The sequence below is a fragment of the Sminthopsis crassicaudata genome, chromosome 2 (assembly GCF_048593235.1).
Source record: "Sminthopsis crassicaudata isolate SCR6 chromosome 2, ASM4859323v1, whole genome shotgun sequence".
NCBI lineage: Eukaryota > Metazoa > Chordata > Mammalia > Dasyuromorphia > Dasyuridae > Sminthopsis > Sminthopsis crassicaudata.
In genome coordinates, this window is record NC_133618.1 from 592,109,811 (window position 1) to 592,131,647 (window position 21,837).

The following is a 21,837-nucleotide window of genomic DNA, read 5'->3' on the forward strand; positions in this document are numbered from 1 at the left end:
AACTCTTGAGAAAAATCAAGTAGTCAATATTAAAATATTAAGTATTTTTCCTTCAGCATTTTAATATCAGTATGTAAGCCTAATGCTTTCAAATTATATTTTCTGAAGATTTAGGGAAAATATAAACTTTATGTTTTCATTGTTGCAAATTGAAATTAAAAACCCGTAGTAAATAGAAAATAGATATCACTCATAACCAGAATCATAGAATCACAGAATTTTCAGAATTCCAAGGGATTTAGTGGCCATGTATCATCAATATTTTTTTAAAAATTCACATTGTAACAAGTAGTCATTGATCCAGGAGCATAGTAATTTTTTTTTAGGCCAGAAGTTGAAGGACAAATTAAGGTGAACAGGCTTAAAATTATGTCAGGAGAAAAAAGCTAATAACTGAAAATGATAATTTTTTTTATATTTGATAGTATTTTATTTTTTCAAAATGTATATGATATTTTTCAACAATAATTTTTTAAAATTAGTTTTGAATTCCAAATTGTTTCTCCCATCCTCTCTCCCATTTCCCCTTCCTAAGAAAGCAAGCAAACTGACAGACATATGTCACACATGTACAATATTCATATCTTTTTTTTTTAATAGCTTTTTATTGACAGCACACATGCATGGGTAATTTTTCAACACTAACCCTTGCAAACACTTCTGTTCCAACTTTTCCCTTCCTTCCTTCCACCCTCGTCCCTAGATGGTAGGCAGTTTCATACATGTTAAAGTATACCTTAAATACAATATATGTGTACATATTTATACAGTTCTCTTGTTGCACAAGAAAAATTGGATTTAGAAAGGTAAAAATAACCTGAGAAGAAAAACAAAAATGCAAGCAGTCCATACTTGTTTTCCAATGTTCTTTCACTGGGTTTAGTTGGTTCTGTTCACCACTGATCATTTGGAACTGAATTGGATCCTCTCATTGCTGAAGATAGCCACTTCCATCAGCATTGATTCTCTTATAATATTGTTGTTGAAGTCTATAATGATCAAATGGTTCTGCTCATTTCACTTAGCATCAGTTCATGTAAGCCTCTCCAAGCCTCTCTGTATTCATCCTGCTGGTCATTTCTTACAGAACAATAATATTCCATAACATTCATATACCATAATTTACTCAGCCATTCTCCAATTGATGGATATCCATTCAATTTCTAGTTTCTAGCCACTACACAAAGGGCTGCCACAAATATTTTTGTACATATAGGTCCCTTTCCCGTCTATAATATCTCTTTGGGATATTATAGTAATATAATATTATAATAGTAACTCTCCTAGATCAAAGGTATGCACAGTTTGATAACTTTTTGAACATAGTTCCAAATTGCTCTCCAGAATTGTGGATTCATTCACAACTCCACCAACAATGCATCAGTGTCCCAGTTTTCCCACATCCCCTCCAATAGTTGTCATTACTGAAAATGATAATTAATAATAAAGTCTGTAAATAAAGCTATCAAGGATAAAAGGACATAAAATCAGTTGCCTTTGCCTCTGCTGGAAAAAACTACTAAAGAAAAAAAATTTATGAAGGAATTTTACATTGTAAATATAACACAATAATTTACTTCTATTTTTGTATACAGGTATACTAAAATTTAAATATATTTTTTAAAAATAAAAAGTCTTTCTTCTGGGTTGAAATCCAACATTTATTCTCCAGTGAAGGACACCTATGATTGAGGGCTTATTTGAGTAATGTATTGGAAAAAGCATAGTATTTAGAATGCTATGTTATTTAATTCTGATCTTTTATGTTTAATTTTCTTTTTGTTATCAGTCAAACAAAAATTTGGATATTTCCATTAATGCATCAAACAACTTTAATCTCAACATTACATGGTCCATTAGTTCAACAGGTAAGAACATTTTTATGATATATCTCTTTTCCATGTATTGTCAAAGCACTACTTATAGAACTTATTCTAATATTATGGACTTTTAAAATTCAATAACAAATATAAAATATTCTTTGCCATTATCATTGTTTTTATTGTGTTAGTTAAATATGGATAATAATTTGTAATATGAATAAAGCTTCATTAACATGTTAACTTTCTCCCTTATTCAATTAAAATTACTTGGATAGCAAAAACTTGTATTCTATTTAAATTTTTTAAATGGTACTGTTATGAAAAGCTGTGATTTTAATTAAGATAAATTACTCTCTTAATGACTAGAGAGACTGAGATTTAAATTCTTTGTTTCAGTGTTGAAGCTAAAATTTAATTATTAACCTTAATATTGATATTATACAATGAAATTCTTCTGTGTGTAGTGATAAAACTGACTTATCTGTTATTTTCAACCTATAAAATCCCTGCCCCTTTCAACTTTAGTGTTGAGAGAACAAAAGCTTTATTTAATAAGTCTTTTTTAAAAAGCTTCTATGAATTGGATTTATTGCTGTTTGAAAAATACACCCAAGGAGAAGTACAAATGCTCATGTTGAGTTACCCTACTACTATCATCATTCATGGGAGTGGGGGTTGGGGTAGAGTATATTCCCTTTTCATTTTCTTTTCCCTTTAAGAATAAAATGGACTGCTTCATTTTAGTTTACCAAGTCACAAATATATGGTTGAAAAAGTCTAAAATCTATCAATTTTTGGATTGAAGAAATATTGAAGTTTAGATTTATAGCTTTCATTCTGATAAATAGTTAAAAATGGAAAGGCTTGATCTCAAAGCCTTGAAGACCTGGATTCAAGTCCTGCTTCTGACAACATTCTGGCTGCATGACCCTGGCAAGAAATTTTTGTATCTTCCTCAGTAATCTAATCAGTTTCTTAAAACTATGAATTTAAAGTATATATACATATACATCTATATGTATATATACTTTATTTAAAGTATATATATATATATATATATATATATATATATACACACACACACACACATATATAAAACAATAAAATATAGGTCTAGTTCCTATCCTTATAAAATCTTAAAAATCAGTAGTGTATATTTCCTAGTTTCCAAGAATATTTTTACCATTGTCACTGTGTTTCTATCTCTATACACATAATGAGTATGTATGTATTTATATGTATATATATATATATATATATATATATATAATATGTATATTATGTAGAGGTATATATATATATATGTAGATATAAACAGTGTTATAAAGAACTTGAGGGTTTTGCATAATTTCTAAACATCCAAGCAAAAGTAAAAAAAAAGTAATCAAAAATTTAATTATTGTTAAGTCTAGTGCTATATACCCAAGTTATAGCTAAACTTCAACAGTGTAGAATTCATCAATCGAGAATCCATGGTCATTGGCTTTGAATTTTGCTGACATTTTCTTTACTTAGTCAAGTGAAAGAGATTATCAAAGTGAATTCTTAACATTTAAAACCAGTTTATATTCAGTTACTCTAGAAATACCAGTAACTGTGCAACAATATGCTAATTAGATGTCAATTTTACACTGAAGCAGGCTCAACTTGGCATCACTTTGTTAAGTTAAATTCTTGAAGTTGTTATTGAAATCCTACTATGTACTTTAGGAAGTAAGCATTTAGTTCTACTTTTAAAGCATGGATATTTCCTTTTGCTTCCCAATTATTCCCTAAATTAGTAAGGGACTTCTTTTTGTAATTTAGAAATGCCAACCCATTGAATTATTTTCCACTTTTTAAGTAAATATATCAGAGTATTTTCTGATGTACTGAAATGAGTATTTTCAGAGTTTTATTTATTACATTTACTTGTAATAAATTGAGTATTTAGGATATAATGGATCATAATAGAGTGGACCAAGAGTTAGCCTGAGTACTAACTATACACATAAATATGTTCAAGTATATAAGTATTTTCTATAATGACTGAGTATGAAATCATATTTCTTGATTTTAACATGCCTGTGTTGCTTAATTTGGATTCTAAAAAATGTTATTTGCATTTTAGCTGGAACAATATCGGGAGAGGAGATTCTGCTAATTCACAGAGTCAAAATAAAGGAATTCAGAGATAGTTTTTCCTGTGAAAAATTTAATTTCAGAGGCAATCCTAACATTACATTCTATGTCTATGTCAGCAACTTTTCTTGGCCAATTAAAATACAGGTAAGTACAAATTATATTTTGTAAAGTCCTATTGTCTCTAGATTTCGAATCCTTCTCTGGGAGGGTTTCTTTTCTATAAATCCTTCTCTGGGAGCAGGTTTCTTGGGAGGCTTTTGGAACCTCCAGCCAGAGCGAAGGTAGACATGAGAATGAATCAGATTCTGCCTCCAAGAGTGAGGGATTGTGGGTTTCCCGGAAGTCAATCCTAGTTGTGAATCTCCATGAGCAGGCTTTTCCTTTAGTTCTTGCAAGTCTGCTCTTGTCCAAGTGTCCTCAGTCAGCACTACAGTAGAATCTCGAATCCGGCTCTGAATCTCCTCCAGCTTCCCTGAAGTTCTCCTGGGAAGTCTTGTTCTTGACCCAATCCAGAGTGCCTTCCAGACTCACTGTTAGTTCCTTATATCCTCTCAGAGAATGGATTTGTGGGTACTCCCAGGGGCTTGTGTGAGCTCCTTACATAACCAATGAACTAGCTCCTTTTAAAGGTGTAATCTCCTTTAAAGGTTTGAACTAAAGGTGTGAACTCTGAGCTAGAGAATTGTTAAGTACCGACTTATCACCTAGTAAGGAACCTAACAATATTTAATCTGTTTGACTTAAATTAGCATTACTGAAATCAATTAATATTTTAGCCAAATTATATACATGTGCACATCAGTTTCACTTAATACAATAATTAAATGAGATCTGAACATCTTTAGCTTGAAATATATTGTATGTACAGGAGGTGGGGTTGGACAAGAGCTTGAATCAGTCTTTTAAAGATATTAAGAGTTATCATGTGGGAGAAAAAAAGTATTAGACTTGGTATGCTTGGTCCTTAAAAGGATCAAGTTAATTAAAAGTATGATGGGAGAGGAGTACATTCTGACTTAACCATGCTGTTGCTTAGCTTCTTTAGACCTCAGTACCTCAGTTTCCTCATCTGTACATGCCATATCTCACTAGACTATAAGCTTCTTATGGCCTGGAAACATTTTTTAATATTGCATGGCATCTGCGATAGTATTTTGTAAAAAGTAGGTGCTTAATAAATGTTTAGAAAATTGAATAATTTTATTATTTTTAATTTCTTAGGGAGATGAGAAATTTAATACTTAAATGCTATTATTAAATATTTATAGATGTTATTGTGAAATGGATTAAAACACAGTATCAATTGAAATTAAATTTTTATGAAATAGTAACTACTATTTTAAAAAAAATATGGTTTTGAAACTTTTTCCCTTACAAAGCAAAAAAAAAAGAGTTTCTGTCAGGTGAGTAATAAAATCAAAACCATTTTATTTATACTATTTGGGTGATTTTTTGGAGGAATAAAATTTGATAGAAATATTAATTGATAAAAGGAACTTTTTAGTACTTTAAAAGGAGGGTATAGCTTCTAAAAGAAGGCAATTGAGTATTTAGCAAGAAAAAATTATGCATATGAAACTCTAAAAATTTAAAAAGCTTTTAAATTATATATGTATTACATGCATGTTTCATGATAGAAATTTGATACTCAAAAATCAAACATTTTTTAATAACAGACTAAAACATTTTTAGGAATCATTTTTCTTATTATTTCATATTTCATATTCTGCTATGGAATGATTGATACATAGCCCAGTTCATTTGACATTATTGATATAGCTTGGCTTTTAAGACTAATTGTATTCAACCAAGTTAAATTAGAAAATCATTGTTCTATGATTAGATCTTTGTAGATAAATTTGAAGTTTAAAGTAAAATAATGTTTTTCTCCATTTTATTCATCAGTTACATGATATATTCTCCTTAATATGAGTAAAATCTTTGTAATATGATGGTTTATATGATAGAAAGTTAAAAATTACTTCTGTGTTGCAACTTTCTGCCCATGTTTAAATGAGTAGGGTATGTGTGTTTAATACATTAAAAACAGTACCAGACTTAATGTTAAAAATGTTTTTAAATCTGCTTTGTTAAAGCAGTTTCAAATTTGAAATAATGAGAATATGGAAAGTAACTGCTGTTGTTAAGAAACATATTAATCCTTATTTTTGATTACTAACAGAATTTTACAACATGACACTAAGAACAGTGCTGCTTTATCAAAGCCTAGAAGTATAAAAAATACATTAATGAACACATTTTTACTGAAATGATAGATATGTATAATATTGCATTGTTTTTCTTGGAGCTTTTTTAACATATATACACACAAAAACATATGCATGTATGTATGGCATATTCAAGAATAGGATATTTTTATTAGGAATTTTCCTCCTGTAATTGGGAAAATTTTAAAATGAATGCTAGCACATATTTAATCTATATTAGATTGCTTGCTATCTTCAGGAGAGATGAGGAGGAAGAGAGGAAGAAAAAATTGGAAGACAAGGTTTTTGAAGGTGAACGTTGAAAACCATCTTGCATGTATTTGGAAAAATAAAATACTATACAAATTAAAATAAAATGAATGCTATCCGTTGAAGAATGAAAAACTTTCTATCTCAAGTTTCACTGGTAGAGTTAGGGGAAATAGTCAGCAGTCCTCTTGCTATACTAGTCCTGGTTCCAGAGTTCTGTGAAGATGTTATCTTCCATGTTAATAGACTAAACCTTGTAAGTGAAAAAACTGCTTAATAAAAGTCAAAAAGAACATCTGTCCTCATAATAAAATTTACTTGGTGTAGCATATTTAATTATTTCAACTTTCTTTGTTTTCGAGTTCCTTCTGAATATTTAACATTGCTCAGTGACAAATACTGATTTAAAAACTCTGAGGAGTAGAAGTTATCAGTAAATGCCATGAGGAGTTTCAGCAATCTGTTGTTAATGAGGTACTACAAATCCAATTACTTTATTAAAATGAATTTGAAAATGAAACATAGGAGGGTTTTTTTTGTATCTATTCTTAGGAATTAGGAAGCCAAAGAATTGTAAAATTTCAGAGAAGGAAGAGATCCTCAATGTCTTGTAGTATAACTTGTACCTAAAAAACTTTCTTGAGTTCTTATCTGAACTTTGCTTAAACAAATGATGGGCAACTTACAGCTGCCTCAGACAGTCTATCTAACATTTGGATAAAACTGAAATCTCTATCACAGAGACAGATGAAATGAAAAGACAGATTTTGAAAGGGAGAATGGTCATGGCAGGACATAGGGCTGAGCTACATAATTTGGGAAACAAAGTGATTTCTGTAAAATGATGCTATTTTTCATTCTACAGTATTTCTCTCTTAAATGTGAAACATAACAAAAAAAAAAGTGGGAGAGAAGGGAATAATCTGTGTGGGCAATAACATAAAATAGTAGAAGAGAAAATTCAAATCCTATTACTCCAGGAGCTTTGAGGAATTACTTTTTGAGGAATTACTCAAAGAACAAAGAAAAATTATGTATATGTAAAACTTATGAATCAGAAAAAAAATTCAGAATAGATTGAAAAAGAAAACAGTTAAAAAAAACTCACCAAATAAGTTAAAATGAAATAGAAGAAAATAAAAGAAAGGGAATTTTTGACTAATTATAATACAATCAAAGCAAAGGGGGGAAGAGGTAAATAGGAGCTGGAGAATCTTTAGGAATGGATTATCAATTAAATAGTTCAGCCAAAAACAATTACAGAGACAAAAAAAAAAAAAACAAACTTAAAATAGCAAGAAGACATTATAAAGGCATGCAACTTTCAAAAACAAGAATTTTGATGAATGAAAGGACTAACCATGATTACAGAGTTTTAATGATATCATCTCCTTCTAGGTAGAGGTAATTTTTCAAGATGTAAATTAGTAATATGTGGCTAGTACAATGATTTGTTTTACTTCACTATATTATTTTAGTGGAAGGATTTTGATTTTCTTTTCTTTATTTTAACTTGATGGAGAGCAGTTTGGAAGGAAGGGAAAGGTATGGATAGGCTTCTCTGTTTTCCTTCTCACACTGTTCTCCCTCCCAAAAAATAAAAGAAAAAGGAAAGAAAGAAGAACAGAAGGAATCTAAGATAAAGAGGACCACTTTTAAAATTACCTGTTGTACTTATTACGTAAAAGGAAAAGAAAGTTCTACCTAACAGATTTTTAATGGCATGTAAAATCCTTTTTTTGTCCTTCAATCAATATGTATTATACTAATAAAACAAAGGTACCATGACTACAATTAAAAATGTCACTCTAACAATCATATGAAAGCTTATTCCTGATCAGTAATTGTAGCGAGCTGTCGTCTCTAGAAGCTGCCGGATCGCTCTCTGGGAAGAGATCTGCTGTGTCTACTCAAATCTCTCAGACAGATTCTTCTTCCTGTAGTGAACCGTTGTCTCCAGGTAGTTGCTGTTAACTCTTGTCCAGAGAAGTGACTTCCCTTCCTTCAGAGAGCCCCGTCAAGCCTGATGCAATGCAGAGTCTTCTCCTTGAATCTCCTCCAGCTCTTATCCTTCTCCATGTAGACTCACTTTCCAGGCCCACTGTTCTCTCTTTTATTCTCCCAGAGAATGGGCGTGGGATAATGCAAGGGCTTCTGGGAAGAACCACCTCAGCCAATGAGCCTGCTCCTTCCATCAAGTCAACCTGAGTTCTCACCTTGTCACTATCCAGACAACCCGAGTTCTCACTTAGTAATCCTAACAAGTAATAGAAGAAATAAAAATCAAAACAGTTATGAACACCAATAAAATGAAGGTAGCATAACTACAGTTAAGTATCACAAAATAACAATCATATGAATCATCTTTGTTCCTAATCACTAATAAGAGAAATAAAAATCAGAATAATTATGAAATTTCCCTTTATACATATAAAATAGGCAAAGATAGGAAAATCACTTTGAGCATATGACTACATTTGGAATCAGGGATGAAGAAAAGAAACATTATTAGTCACAATATCAAATTTTTGCCCAATTCAAAGTACTACAACAGTGTCTTGGTATCTATTTTAATATTAAATATTCCTCTATTTTCCTACCTTTGCCTATTTTATATGTCCCATTTGTAAAAATTGTCTTTTTTCCATAATGCTTATATCATTTCACTTAAATAAGAAAAAAAGACCAAGTATTTAAAAAAGAACTAAAATGGAGCAATCAAAATGATTAGTGTTCGTGTAAGATACATATATTATGGTCTTTTATACATGTGTGTTTTTTTTAATATGCATTTAAAAACATAATTTTAAGAAGAATTCCACCCACCATCTTCACCTCATTGCTGTGGGCTCTATGACATCGACAAGCTTAAGAAGCTTGGCTTTAAGGAAATTCTGGATTATATAGATTATGCCTATATTATTAGATTATTATATTAGATTATATTAGAGCTGAAAGTGTGAATTGAATTGAATTGAATTGTCAAGAGAAATACTTTCTACTTCAAACTCTATTGGTGATGGCTAGGTAAACTTGGGCAAATCCTTTATAGACACTAATTCTTTCATCTGTACAAAAACTAATTTGAATTAGCTGACCTCTAGGAAATCTTCCAAATGTTCAATGAAGATATATGGTAGGAAAATTCATGTTGAAAAAATACAAAAGAATTCATATTTTCTTTAATAGAAAAGATGAACCATAGAAAATGGAAGGTACTAGTTACCATGTCAAACTCTTCTGAAAAAAAGAAAAGTCAGAAAAAAATGTAAATGGAGTTGCAATTGACATTGCTATGCTGTGAATAAAATAAACTAAAGATAATACCAATTGATTATTTAAAAGTTTCTACCAGAAAGAAGGCACCAATTCATTTCTAAAAGTTGGCATGTTTAAAAAAAAATACCTTGGATTATATTTTTTTTTGTTGTTTTTTGGTAAATAAGGAAAATTGGTGTTTAATTCAAAATAATAGTGTGAGATTACGGTGTGTGTATATGAATGCATATGTGTGTGTGTATATATATACATAGAATATTAAGAATTACATTTGTTTCTGTAGAAAAAGCATATTTAAATGAAAAGTACATGTTTTAAACTAATATCTTAGTAATCTCTGCTTGGAGAATGTTGGAATGTCTTGATATATTCCAAAAGGTACTGGATAATATTCGCATGAATTATAGATACATAAATGATCTGGCCTTTGTAATATGTATCTTTTAAATTCAGCCCTACGTCAGTGATAAAAAATATCACATTAATCAAATTGGCTAGATATTTCTAATTATCTTTATTTTACCCTAAATACTTTCTTTTACTTAGAAAGTATAGCTACATAACTGAAGATATTTAATTAAGTGGTAATATGTCCCTTGAGGAGATAAATAATAAATGTATATTACTAAGATTTATTTTAATTAAAGTATCATTTTAGTGACAATAAACAAATTGGCTCAATAAATTAATTCTGAGGATTTTGCTCATAATTAAAAAACCTTAATGTATTATTGAATTTAACATTCTTAATAATTACATTTATCATTTTTTGTGACACTTAGGTTTTATTATTGGTAATGGTTATGTAATAATTTTAGGGTATTTTTAAAAAATATTTATTATCAAAATAACTATAAATGTAGAACCTCCATGTGCTACTCTTTTGCTTATCTGTACTTATGTTACAAGGTTCTACCTCATTAATTTTATTTTGTTACAGTTTTATTTTGTAGTTTATTGTGACAGAAAAAATACAGAAGGCTGACATTGTTATACATTGCAGTCTTGTTAAAATTGCTATATTAACTTGTATTCCAGGTACATGAAAAACATTACAGCTGTCAGATGTTCTAAATTAGTGAAGTAAAAACTGTTTAAACTTAATCTGAAATTATCATTATGCTTGTATTTTGTGATATTATTACCTTTCTTTGTTTTTTTAATGCTTTCATTTGGCAGACTTACTTCTAATCTATTTCAGTTTCAATAATATGCTTAACAAATACTTACTGGAGGTATGGGGAAAGACAATTACCAATTAAGAAGCTTCTCTAGAAAAAATATATCTTCGCTTTCAAATATATCTTCAAAAACATAATATAGCTTTCAGTCATTTCTAGTCCTCTTATACTTTTAGAATGACTGTGACAAATTGGCAAAAAAGGTGAAAATTTCTCAAAAAAAAGAAAATACAGCATGCTTTCTTCTTGTTTATTTGAAATAATCCTTAGAGCTTCACTCAAGCTGAGGTCCCTTCCTGATCAATAAAAAAGAAGGTAGATTGTAGAGGGCTGAAACTCTGAAAAAGGTGTGCTTGAATCAGACCACTGAGCACTTAAGGCTAATTACCTATTTGATATCAGACAATGACTCTATTAGCATATGTTTGGATAAATGGCTCTTCTCATTGTTTGGTGCTTGGTGAGTGAGGGGCCAGAGACTCACTTTGCAGCAGGACAGAGGAGGAAAGAAGTTGATGACTTTGGACTCGAGAATCCAGGATAAATCATTGACCAGCCGAGTGGCAATTTGTCTGTCTCCTTCACTTCTCCCCCTAAAGACCAAGAACTTTAATTTACCCTGATTCTGGCTGAACTTGAGGCCCTCCAAGGAATTAGCCCATACTTCACACTACACTTAAAAAAAAAAAAAAAAAAAAAAAAAAAAAAGACTTGATTTGGAAAGTTCTTATATGCTGCTTCATTGGCTCATTATGACCTCAAGGATAGATATTATTATTATTATCCTCATTCTACAGTAAAAGAAACTGAAGCATGGAGGTATTAAATGACTTGTTCAGTATGAGAGCTAGAACAGTATATCTAAGGGAGGATTTGAACTTCTGCTTCTATCTTCAAAATCCATCTCCATTCACTATGCTACCTAACTCAAAGATGAAATATTTAATGTTCTTTGAACGGTGATTCTAGTCAATAGCTTTTTCCTTCAAATAAGAATTAAAAATAATAACAACTATTAGCTAATTGTCCAAGATCTAATAAACTGAATTTTTTCTATATTCTAATCCCCATGAGGGTAGTCTATATACTATTTTATCTTCATCATTTTCTTTTAGTGGGGTCTTATATCTACTAGAAACTTAAAATTTTTCTATAGCATCTTATTTCAGTGTCAATTGTTAGTAACTATGATCTTGAAGGCTAAATCAAAAGAATTTAATCTCTGGTACATTTTACCATGATTGAAAGAGGAGAAATGGATTTAATTCTGTGAGTGTGTATTCCACTGAGAGATATATCTGCATATATTTGCATACACACATATATAATTTCTTTATTTTAACTATTACAAACTATTTTGAAAAGTACTGCTTAATTATTAAGAATTAGTTTGTATTTGGAAATTCATAGTTTTCTTCATTCTTACTTTTTTCCTGTTATTTGCTTTTAAATTATAGATTTTTTTTCTGTAAATGAAATTTTGCAATTATTTTGTCTATTTCTATAATGTAAATCATTGGATAGTTTTTATCAATTAAATGAATTTTGGTAATATATTTTTATCATATTGATGTGGCCTAGCCATAAATAATGACTATAAGTCCAATATTTAAATATTGTTTTATTTCTGCAAAGACTCTGTACACATTGGTTTACACATAATACCAAGATAACTTAGAAAGGTCCTCAGAATGTAGAATAGATCATTTGTGGTGGGATTATAGGAATAATTGAGAAGTAAACATCGATATAAATAGTGATGTGTAATATTGAAGGGAATATATATACATATGCTATGAGATTACTAATCAATAAATATAAAGCTTTCAATGAATATTTGTTGGATGAACTAAGAAATGAATCAATTAATGTAATCATAGAATCATTGCTTATAAATTTTGAGAGAGATGCAAAAATCCACCAGGATAGTAGATAGATTTCCTTTACAGAATTTGTATGAGGCTCTGGTTCACAGGACAAAAGCTATGGATGATATTTTACATCATTTGATGAGTGGCCACATTAGTACATGGATGATTATCATTGAGCCATTAAAATATGGAGGAAAATTAATTTTTTGAACAAAAATGTAAATTTTAGCAAAATTATTTCTTCCTAAAACATTTTGTATTGATAGAAATCTAATCAATTTCAAAACAAATTATCCTTCCTACACAAAATGTATTACCTGAAAAACATTAAACAAAATTTTCGTTATTATTTATACTGTTAAATATATATGAGATTCCACATTCCACTTTGTTATCCAAAAAGAACAAGTATTTCAATCTCAGTACTGCAGTACTAATATATCTGTTTTTATAATTTTTATTTCATTGTTTTTATACTGTTGATGTTTTGGGTGACTGTTTCCCTCCTTAACTCTCACTAATTCCCCATTTCCCTGAATTCTTTATTTTCATTATTCTGTATCCATATTATTCTATCACCTGTCTTCAACTTTTTTATACAGGTAGCTCTTACTATCTTGTGCTCCATTTCAGGAAATCCTTAACTGCTCCCAAAGCACAATTCATATCACTTTTTAGCCTTCTTTCCCTATTGAAATTCTTCTGTTACTTTGTATATATTTGTATCAACTATATATATGGTGTAACTTAGCTATATGTATGTTTTTCATATGAGTTGTATAGAATTAAGGTCCTTGAGAATAGTCTTTCTTTTTCCAGTTCTGGCTATCTAAGACAAGGATTTATCCAGAGTAGATACTTAATAAAGGTTTTTAATTGATTTTTTTCTAATAAGCAGTAGACTTACAACCTCATTGATGAGGACACAATTATATCTAAACCCAGTTCTTCCTCCTCAATTCAATACAAGATTTTTTTTTCTTTCAAGAAGAAAGTTTTGTAAGGAAAACTTTGTAGAAAAATAAGGAATTTAATGAAAAAAAGCAAAATATGGTATACTGACCTGCAAAAAAAAAAAAAAAGGAAAACAGCATACACTTAAAAAGTAACTTATTTTATAAAGCTCATTCTCACTGAAAAAAAGGTGATTTTAATCAAAGGTAAATTTAATCTATCTATCCTTTCCATAATTCTTGAGATAACCAGAGATGAATTTGAAATGCAAAATCAATGGACAAAAGAAACTTAATATTAAATTAATCCTACATTATGAAAAAAAGTAACTCTTTGTTTACCTCTCCCAATGAATAGACAAGATAGATATCTTGTAAGTTTTATAAGTATCTGTGACATGCCCTTCGGTAACATGCCCTCCTGGCAGTTACTATTACCAGTCTGTCCTAGGCCCAACAGAGTAGCTTTGACAACTGACTTTTGCAGTGTCAACTCTACCCAGCTCGCCTCTTCTGAGGCCTTCAAAGGTCTCGGGCCACGATTTCTTGAATCTATAGTTTAATAACCAGTAGCACACTCAAGAACAGCCACGTGTAATCTTAAAAGCCTTTATTATACCTACTCACATAATGCCCTGACTTGTTAACTCCTTAGTGAACACCTGGTCTGAAGACCCACGTGTTCACTACCAAACTTCTTACCTCTCTCAGCTATCCATCAGCTTGGCTCAACTACCCCAGGCTAGGGAGCCAGGTTAAAGAGAGCAACTGGCTGCAAGCAGTGGGCTTATAAAGGGCTTGTGAGGTCACACACACAGCCAACCAGTGAGAGAGTCATCACCCATTATGAAGCTATCTCAATATGGCCAGGATCCCACCTACATGGCAGTCCTAGATCCACAGAGATTACTTCTGGGCCACTCAAATCTCCTGTTGCACTGTGGCCGCCCATTTAAAGGACCCTTACAATTCCCTTCTCTTGTTTTGTGGGAACCGCATCCTTATAAGTATCAGTGAGGTGATGAATGATTCTAAGGTTTTAAACCTGTCATTGGAAGGATTTTGGTAACCTCAGTAGAAATAGGGGAATCTAAAGGGAGACTGTGTTGGGAGCACAATATAAGCTCTATACTAGACATTTTGAGTTTGATAGTATTAAAAATATCCATATGTACAATGAATTGCAATGGGAAATAGTATATTCCCCCCTCATCGGAGGTCATCAAATACATCAAATGCCACTTTGGAATATTATGTAGTAGAGCTCCCTTAATTGTATTAATAGGACTGGATGGGTGATGAGATCCCTTTCAACTCCAAAGATTTATGTCTCTGAGATGCATTTTGCATATTGATTTGGGAATATGCATTTAACATGTTCAAGAAACTGCGTACTAAGGTTACAAATAAGTACATCTTTTCTTATGTTACAGAAGTGCTCATTTAGCCTATCTGGAATTCAACTAGCATTTCTGCCCAAAGGAATCATCTCTTCTCCCTCTATACTATTTTACTTAATAAATTGAATAGTAATTTGATATCAACTTCCATCATTTAAATTTTGATTTCTATGTAGATGGTGATCAAATTTGTCTAGTGCTAATAATCGAATAGCTTACTGTTTCTCCTAGTATTTATTGAACATTTGGAACTAGCTATCTTATAGACAACTTAGAAATAGCATATGCAAAATTGCTTCTCCTCATTCCAAAAAAAGTTCCCCCTCTTTTCTTTTCTTTTCTTTTCTTGTACTGTGGAGGGTGCCACCATCCTCCCAATCACTACAACTTATGCCCTAGGTGTTAAAACCAATTGTTTATTCTTATCTCATTTATAATAGAACATTTTATTTTTTTCCTGCCTTCACAAAGTTTTATATATGCTTCCTGTAGTAACCCGTGGGTTGATATTCCTGTCTCAGTTCTCTCCTGATTCTAATTTTTCCTCCATTTATGTTTCAAATTAATCATCCTAGAATGTAAGTTTGACCATTTCACTCATGAATTGCCTCTCATTTAACTAACTCCAGTGGTCCTCTATTGCCTTCAGGACTAATATAAATCTTCTTGACTTTTAAAGTCCTTCATAACTTAGCTCCTTTCTGACTTTATAGTTCTTGCTTCTCACCTCTGCTCTCTCTCTCTCTGGGTTTTCTATAATTTTGTGACACCAGGACTCTTGCCAGTCTTCCCATAAAACATTCATCTTTTGATTTGGGGCATTTTTACTTGCTATCCTTTGTTCTTGTAACTTCTCATCTTTATTTTCTAGTGCCCTATCTTTCTTCAGATCTTAGCTAAAATCACACCTTTTTCAAGAATACTTTCTTGATTCTCTTGAATGCTATATCTTCTCTCTTATTTCTAAGTTAGCCTGTATTTATCTTTTTTGTATGTAATTGTGTGTTGTCTCCTCATTTGACTATGAGAATTTTTAGAGCAAAAGTTATATTTTACCTTTATTTATATCTTCAGAACATAATTTCTAGAAGATAATAAACAATAAATACTTGTCCATTGACTATTGAGTGCTTATGCAAAGGATTGTAGTAGGTATTAAGAAATATAATTACAAAAATTAAAGAATCCTTACCCTTTTGGAACTGATTTGGACTAGACATTCTACTGGAATGATATATTATACATTCAGATGAATATAAGGTAATTTGTTGAGGGAAAATGTAGTAACAAACTGGGGTATGAGGAAAGAAGATTGTATCTGACTTGAGACATAGATAAGGATTCCAAATAGCAGAGATGAAGAAAGAATGAATATCAGCATCTAAGCAGCTAGCATAAATATATAGAATCAAGAAAAGGAATGTTTAGTTGAAGGAAAAGCAATCCAGTCTGAAAAGAAGGTTGAATAGAGGAGAGGGTAAAGTATTTTGGAGCCAGAGAGCATAGGATCTTGAAAATCATACTGACAAATTTATATTTTAACCCAAACACAACCATATTGAAATTTCATAATGTCTATAATCAGTTAGAACAGTTTGATATTGAAGACTATCTTGTTGAAATTCAAATTATAGTTACTACAATTCAAATTAGTTACTATTTTTATTTATTTCCCTTTTGTTTTTAATAATTCATCTGATATTTTTAACAGAAAGATAAAAAATGTGAATTACTTGCAACTGCTCTGCTTTTTGATTAATATCTCACTATAAAGCACTTTATATACAAAACAGGCTATCATAAAATCATTCAGCAAGCATTTATTAAGTGCCTGCTGTGCGTCAGGTTATTGTAATAAGTTCTAGTTGAACAGAGAAAGGCAGGAAAACAAACAAACAAAAAAAAAACAGTCCTACAATCTAATGTTCACAACCTAATGAGGGAGGCAACGTATAAGCAGGTAGGTAAAAAGAAGAGATATAAAGGATAAATTGGTTATCTTCACAGAGGGAAAACAGAAGCATTAATAGGGATCTGAAAAGACCTTGCAGAAAGTGGGACTTAAGCTGAAATTTGAAAGAAGCCAGGAGAGGATGATGAGGAAGCAGAAAATTCTAGGCATGGGGAATAAATCACCAGTGAAAGTGCTTGGAGGCAGCATATGGAATGTCTTGTATTACGAGTAATTTTTATGGAGGAAGAATCAACAGATGTGGCAACAGATTGGATATGGGAGATGAGATAAAGAGACGAGTTAAGGTTGATACCTAATCTAATGTAATTATATTTTTCCTAAATATTAAAAAAGATGTGAAGTGTTTTAAAAACTAATATAATTCTTTAAATGCCACCTTAATATATTCTACATGATTTTTTATTTTTTGTATAATTATATATTTTGTTTCTATTTTTTTTAACCACAGCATTTTAAATCTGGTATTCAGAGGATTAAAAATGCATCAATTGATATCTATGCATATGTAATAAGAATTTCTGATTTGCCCATTTTGTGCAATTATAATGAATTTAATTTTTGTTTGTTTTGCTCATCTAATTTTATTTATTCCCATGAAGAAATGAAATAAAAAGTTCCAATCTTTGCTACCTATTCATTTTTTGTCTTTGCTTAAGGATATTGGCATATTTTTATTCTTTATTCTTTAAATCTTTCTTGGATTTCTAAAAAGGTTTTGTTCACTATGAGGATTTATTTATTTAGCTGAAGCAGACATCTGGATAATGAAGGAAAAGTCACAGAGTTTGAAGGCAATATCAATAGTCTTCAGAAGTTGTGTACCCACAACTGAATACAATCTGTCAGATATGATCTCAGAAAGACAAAATACAGAGGAACTGTCACGCCATTGTTACTATAAACTATGTCAGTAAGTTCCTTTAATAAAACCCAAGATCTCACCAGTATTTTTAGCTAACATCACACTGCTAAAATTTCTGATTTTAGAGTCCATTAAATCCTAGAATAGTTTTTAGAAGAAGAAAACAATAAACAAAAACCATTAAAAAGAAAAACCTCTTCTTAACCATACTTCATATTAAACAGGTAAAGTTGATTTTTTAAACTATAGACTTTATATTTATTATTCATCAAAGATAACATTGTTAGATTCAGCTGAACAAATATGCTAGTCTCTTAGGGCATATGAGAATGGCCAGATCTTACCAACTCCTTTCCTAGTAATTAGCTGGTTTGTTTGACTTGAGGCACTCACTTTCCTGATTTCACACTTTGCCAGAAGTCTAATCTTTCTTCTATATGATAACTCCTTGAATATATGAATATCCGTCCCTATGTCTTCTTTTCTTTAAATTAAGTATGCTGTTTCTTTTAACTGATATTAAATGTGTCATTTCCTGTTTAATAATCTGTCTTCTAAAATGTGATATCCAGAAATTAAAAGGTGCTCTGAATCTTATCTTCTTCCTGCTGAAGTCAATATGACTACCAGCTCCTGGGAGTTTTCTTATGTACTCTAAAATTGTAGTACCTTTTTTGGCTGATATATAGCAAAATTAAATTATATTGAACTTATATTCCATTAACATAGGTGTTTCCAAAAAAAAAAAAAACATACATTTTTGAATCATTAAATTTTTCTTTCTTCCCTTCTTCTACAATTTCCTCTCCTCCTCAAGGAGAGCAAAAACAAAATAAAACAAAACCCTGTTAAAACATTCATAGTCAAATAAACAAGTTGCTCTGTCATCTGTGATGTGTGACTGTATGTATGTGTATGTGTGATTCATTATGCACATCCTTCACTTTCATATCAAGAAGTTAATTGAATCTTTTATCAATAATTTTCTGAAATTGTGGTGTTATTAAAATACTCAAACTCACTAATTCTTTAAAAGTTGTTTGCCATATTTTACTCATTCTGTAAATTATTTTGCTTGGTCTATTCATTTTACTCAGCACTAGTTCATAGAAATCTTCCTAAGTTCCATCTTCATCAAAAACTGAGAGATCCTTTTTTATTATTGAAATACTTTCCATTTGTTTTGTTTAGAACCTAAATATTTTTGTAGATGATTTTTACTAACAAAAATTGGTATTTAATGGTAACATTTTGATAACGGAGTTATTCTCTTCTCAATAATGAACCTAATCATAGCTTTCTCTTGTCTGGTATCCTATACCATTTATATAGAGACAAAATCAAAGGAGAACACACTTGTCTAACTGCTATTTTCTAGCCTCAAAATCCTTGTGATACACATAAGAGTTTCTGATCAAAATGCTATTTACTTTCATTCTGAGTTAATCTGGGCCCAAAGACCAAGTGGATGTTGGCCTGGAAGCTTTTGTTTCCAGAGTATTTTAGATTGTCACCTCTCTGTTTATTGTTTATTGTATGATAAATATAAGATATATGTAATATGTGTGGCATATGAAATAAAATTTTCTCAAAGATGAGATACTGTCATGTATATTAGCAATACAGCAATAATTATAAACCTGATTTTAAATAATACTATCTGTGTAGTGCCCAGGGATTGAAGATATTTAATAAATTACCAAAACATTCAATTTTGCTTTTATTCTTTTGTTTTTGCAGATTTTACTATTCTTCCTTTCCAAAATTAATTTCTTTGAACTTATGATTTTATGAGAGTACTTATTAAGGAAATTCCTTTAGTTAATTACAAAACAGAATGAGGTAGCTAATTTTGTTATGTGTATCTCTGTGCAATAAGATGATTGTTATATATTGGACTACTTGCCATTTAGGGGAAGGTGTGGGGGAAAGGAGGGAAAATTGAAATACAAGGTTTTTCAAGGGCTAATGTTGAAGAATTATCCATGCATATGTTTTGAAAAATAAAAAGCTTTAATTTAAAAAAAAGATGATTGTTAGCTCTTTTACCCTACAACAGTACTACCAAATACCTCCTTAATCGATGACTTTTTTTTTCTGGATTTCTGGTAGGCAAAATCCAATTCATTGAAACTAACAACTTTAGAATTGGGATGCTTATACTATAGTTTTCTTTTCTTTTTTTTTTTTTTTGCAAGTCAAATGAAACATTACTTTATATTTTAATAAACAATTCAGGAGTTCTTACATTTAAAGTATGCAAAAAGGTTTAATCTTAATTCACAAATATCTTCAAAATTGGCTGTTAAAGGAAGGCAAGGTTGTATTTAAATTGTCAATTCACCTTTTGAAGTTAGTTTCTGGAAGTCAATCGTTTCTCTCACATAAAACATGTGCAGGATAGACCATTTGATCTAAACTCATGAAGTATTTCTTTTTAATTAAAACAATTCAATGTGTCACTAGATGGAGGGGAAATACACTCCTAGTAAAGTCTGCAAAGTCTTTACTAGAAACTACATAATTACTGCTTAGTTTCCAGTTCTTCACGAAAATGTCTTATGATTACTTAGAATTCTTGATGTCCCTGGAAACTTAACAGGAGAGAGCTAATTTGTTTAATTAAAGCTTTTTATTTACAAAACATATGCATGGGTAATTTTTCTGCACAACAAAAATCAGATCAAGAAGGAAGAAAAAAAACTGAGAACAAAAACAATATGGAAACAAGCAAGCAACAACAGAGAGAGTGAGAATGCTATGTTGTGACCCACACTCAGTTTCCTCAGTCTTCTCTCTGATTATAAATGGCTCTCTTCATCAATGAAAAATTGTAACTCTTTGAATCATCTCATTGTTGAAGAGAGCTAGGTCCATCAAAATTTATCATCATATAGTCTTGTTGTTTCTGTATATAATGATCTCCTGGTTCTGCTTATTTCACTTAGCATCAGTTAATGTAAGTCTCTCCAGGCCTCTCTGAAATTGTCCTGATATTCGTTTTCTACAGAATAATAATATTTCATAATATTCATGAACCATAATTTATTTAGCCATTCTCCAATTGATGGGCATCCATTCAGTTTCCAGTTTCTTGCCACTACAAAAAGGACTGCTATAAACATTTTTGCACATATGGGTTGCTTTCCCTCCTTTGAGATCTCTTTGGGATATAAGCCCAGTAGAAACACTGCTAGATCAAGGGTATGCACAGTTTGATGGCTTTTTGAGCATAGTTCTAAATTGCTCTCCAGAATGGCTGGATCCATTCACAATTCCAGTAATGTTGTAGTGTCCAAGTTTTCCCACATCCCCTCCAACATTGGTCATTATCTTTTCCTGTCATCTCAGCCAATCTGAGAGGTGTATAGTAGTATCTCAGAGTTATCTTAATTTACATTTCTCTGATCAATAGTGATTTGGAGTACCTTTTCATATGACTAGAAATAGTTTCAGTGTCTTCATCTGAAAATTGCCTGTTTGTTTCTTTTGACCATTTATCAAATGGATAATGGTTTGAATTCTTATAAATTTGAGTCAATTTTCTATATATTTTAGAAATGAGGCCTTTATCAGAGTTTTAGAATGTAAAAATGTTTTCCTAGTTTATTGCTTTCCTTCTAATGCTGTCTGCATTAGTTTTGTTTTACAAAACCTTTTTAACTTAATGTAATCAAAATTATCTATTTTGTGATCAATAATGATTTCTAGTTCTTCTTCGGTCACAAATTCCTTCCTCCTCCACAGATCTGAGAGGTAAGTTATCCTATGTTCTTCTAATTTATTTATAATATCATTCTTTATGTCTAGATCATGAACCCATTTCTACCTTATCTTGGTATACGATGGTAAGTGTGGGTCAGTGCCTAGTTTCTGCCATACTAGTTTCCAA

At 30.8% G+C, this 21,837-nt stretch overlaps 1 protein-coding gene across 4 annotated transcripts in view; it reads left to right on the forward strand.

The window, feature by feature from the left end:
* ATRNL1 (attractin like 1) overlaps positions 1 to 21,837 on the forward strand; it is a 1,155,405-nt gene that overhangs the window by 468,161 nt on the left and 665,407 nt on the right. For all 4 annotated transcript variants that reach the window (XM_074295693.1, XM_074295689.1, XM_074295690.1 and 1 more), the window contains 2 exons: positions 1,790 to 1,868; positions 3,934 to 4,091. In XM_074295693.1, the coding sequence (XP_074151794.1) occupies positions 1,790 to 1,868; positions 3,934 to 4,091 (237 nt within the window). The remainder of the gene's footprint in view (positions 1 to 1,789; positions 1,869 to 3,933; positions 4,092 to 21,837) is intronic.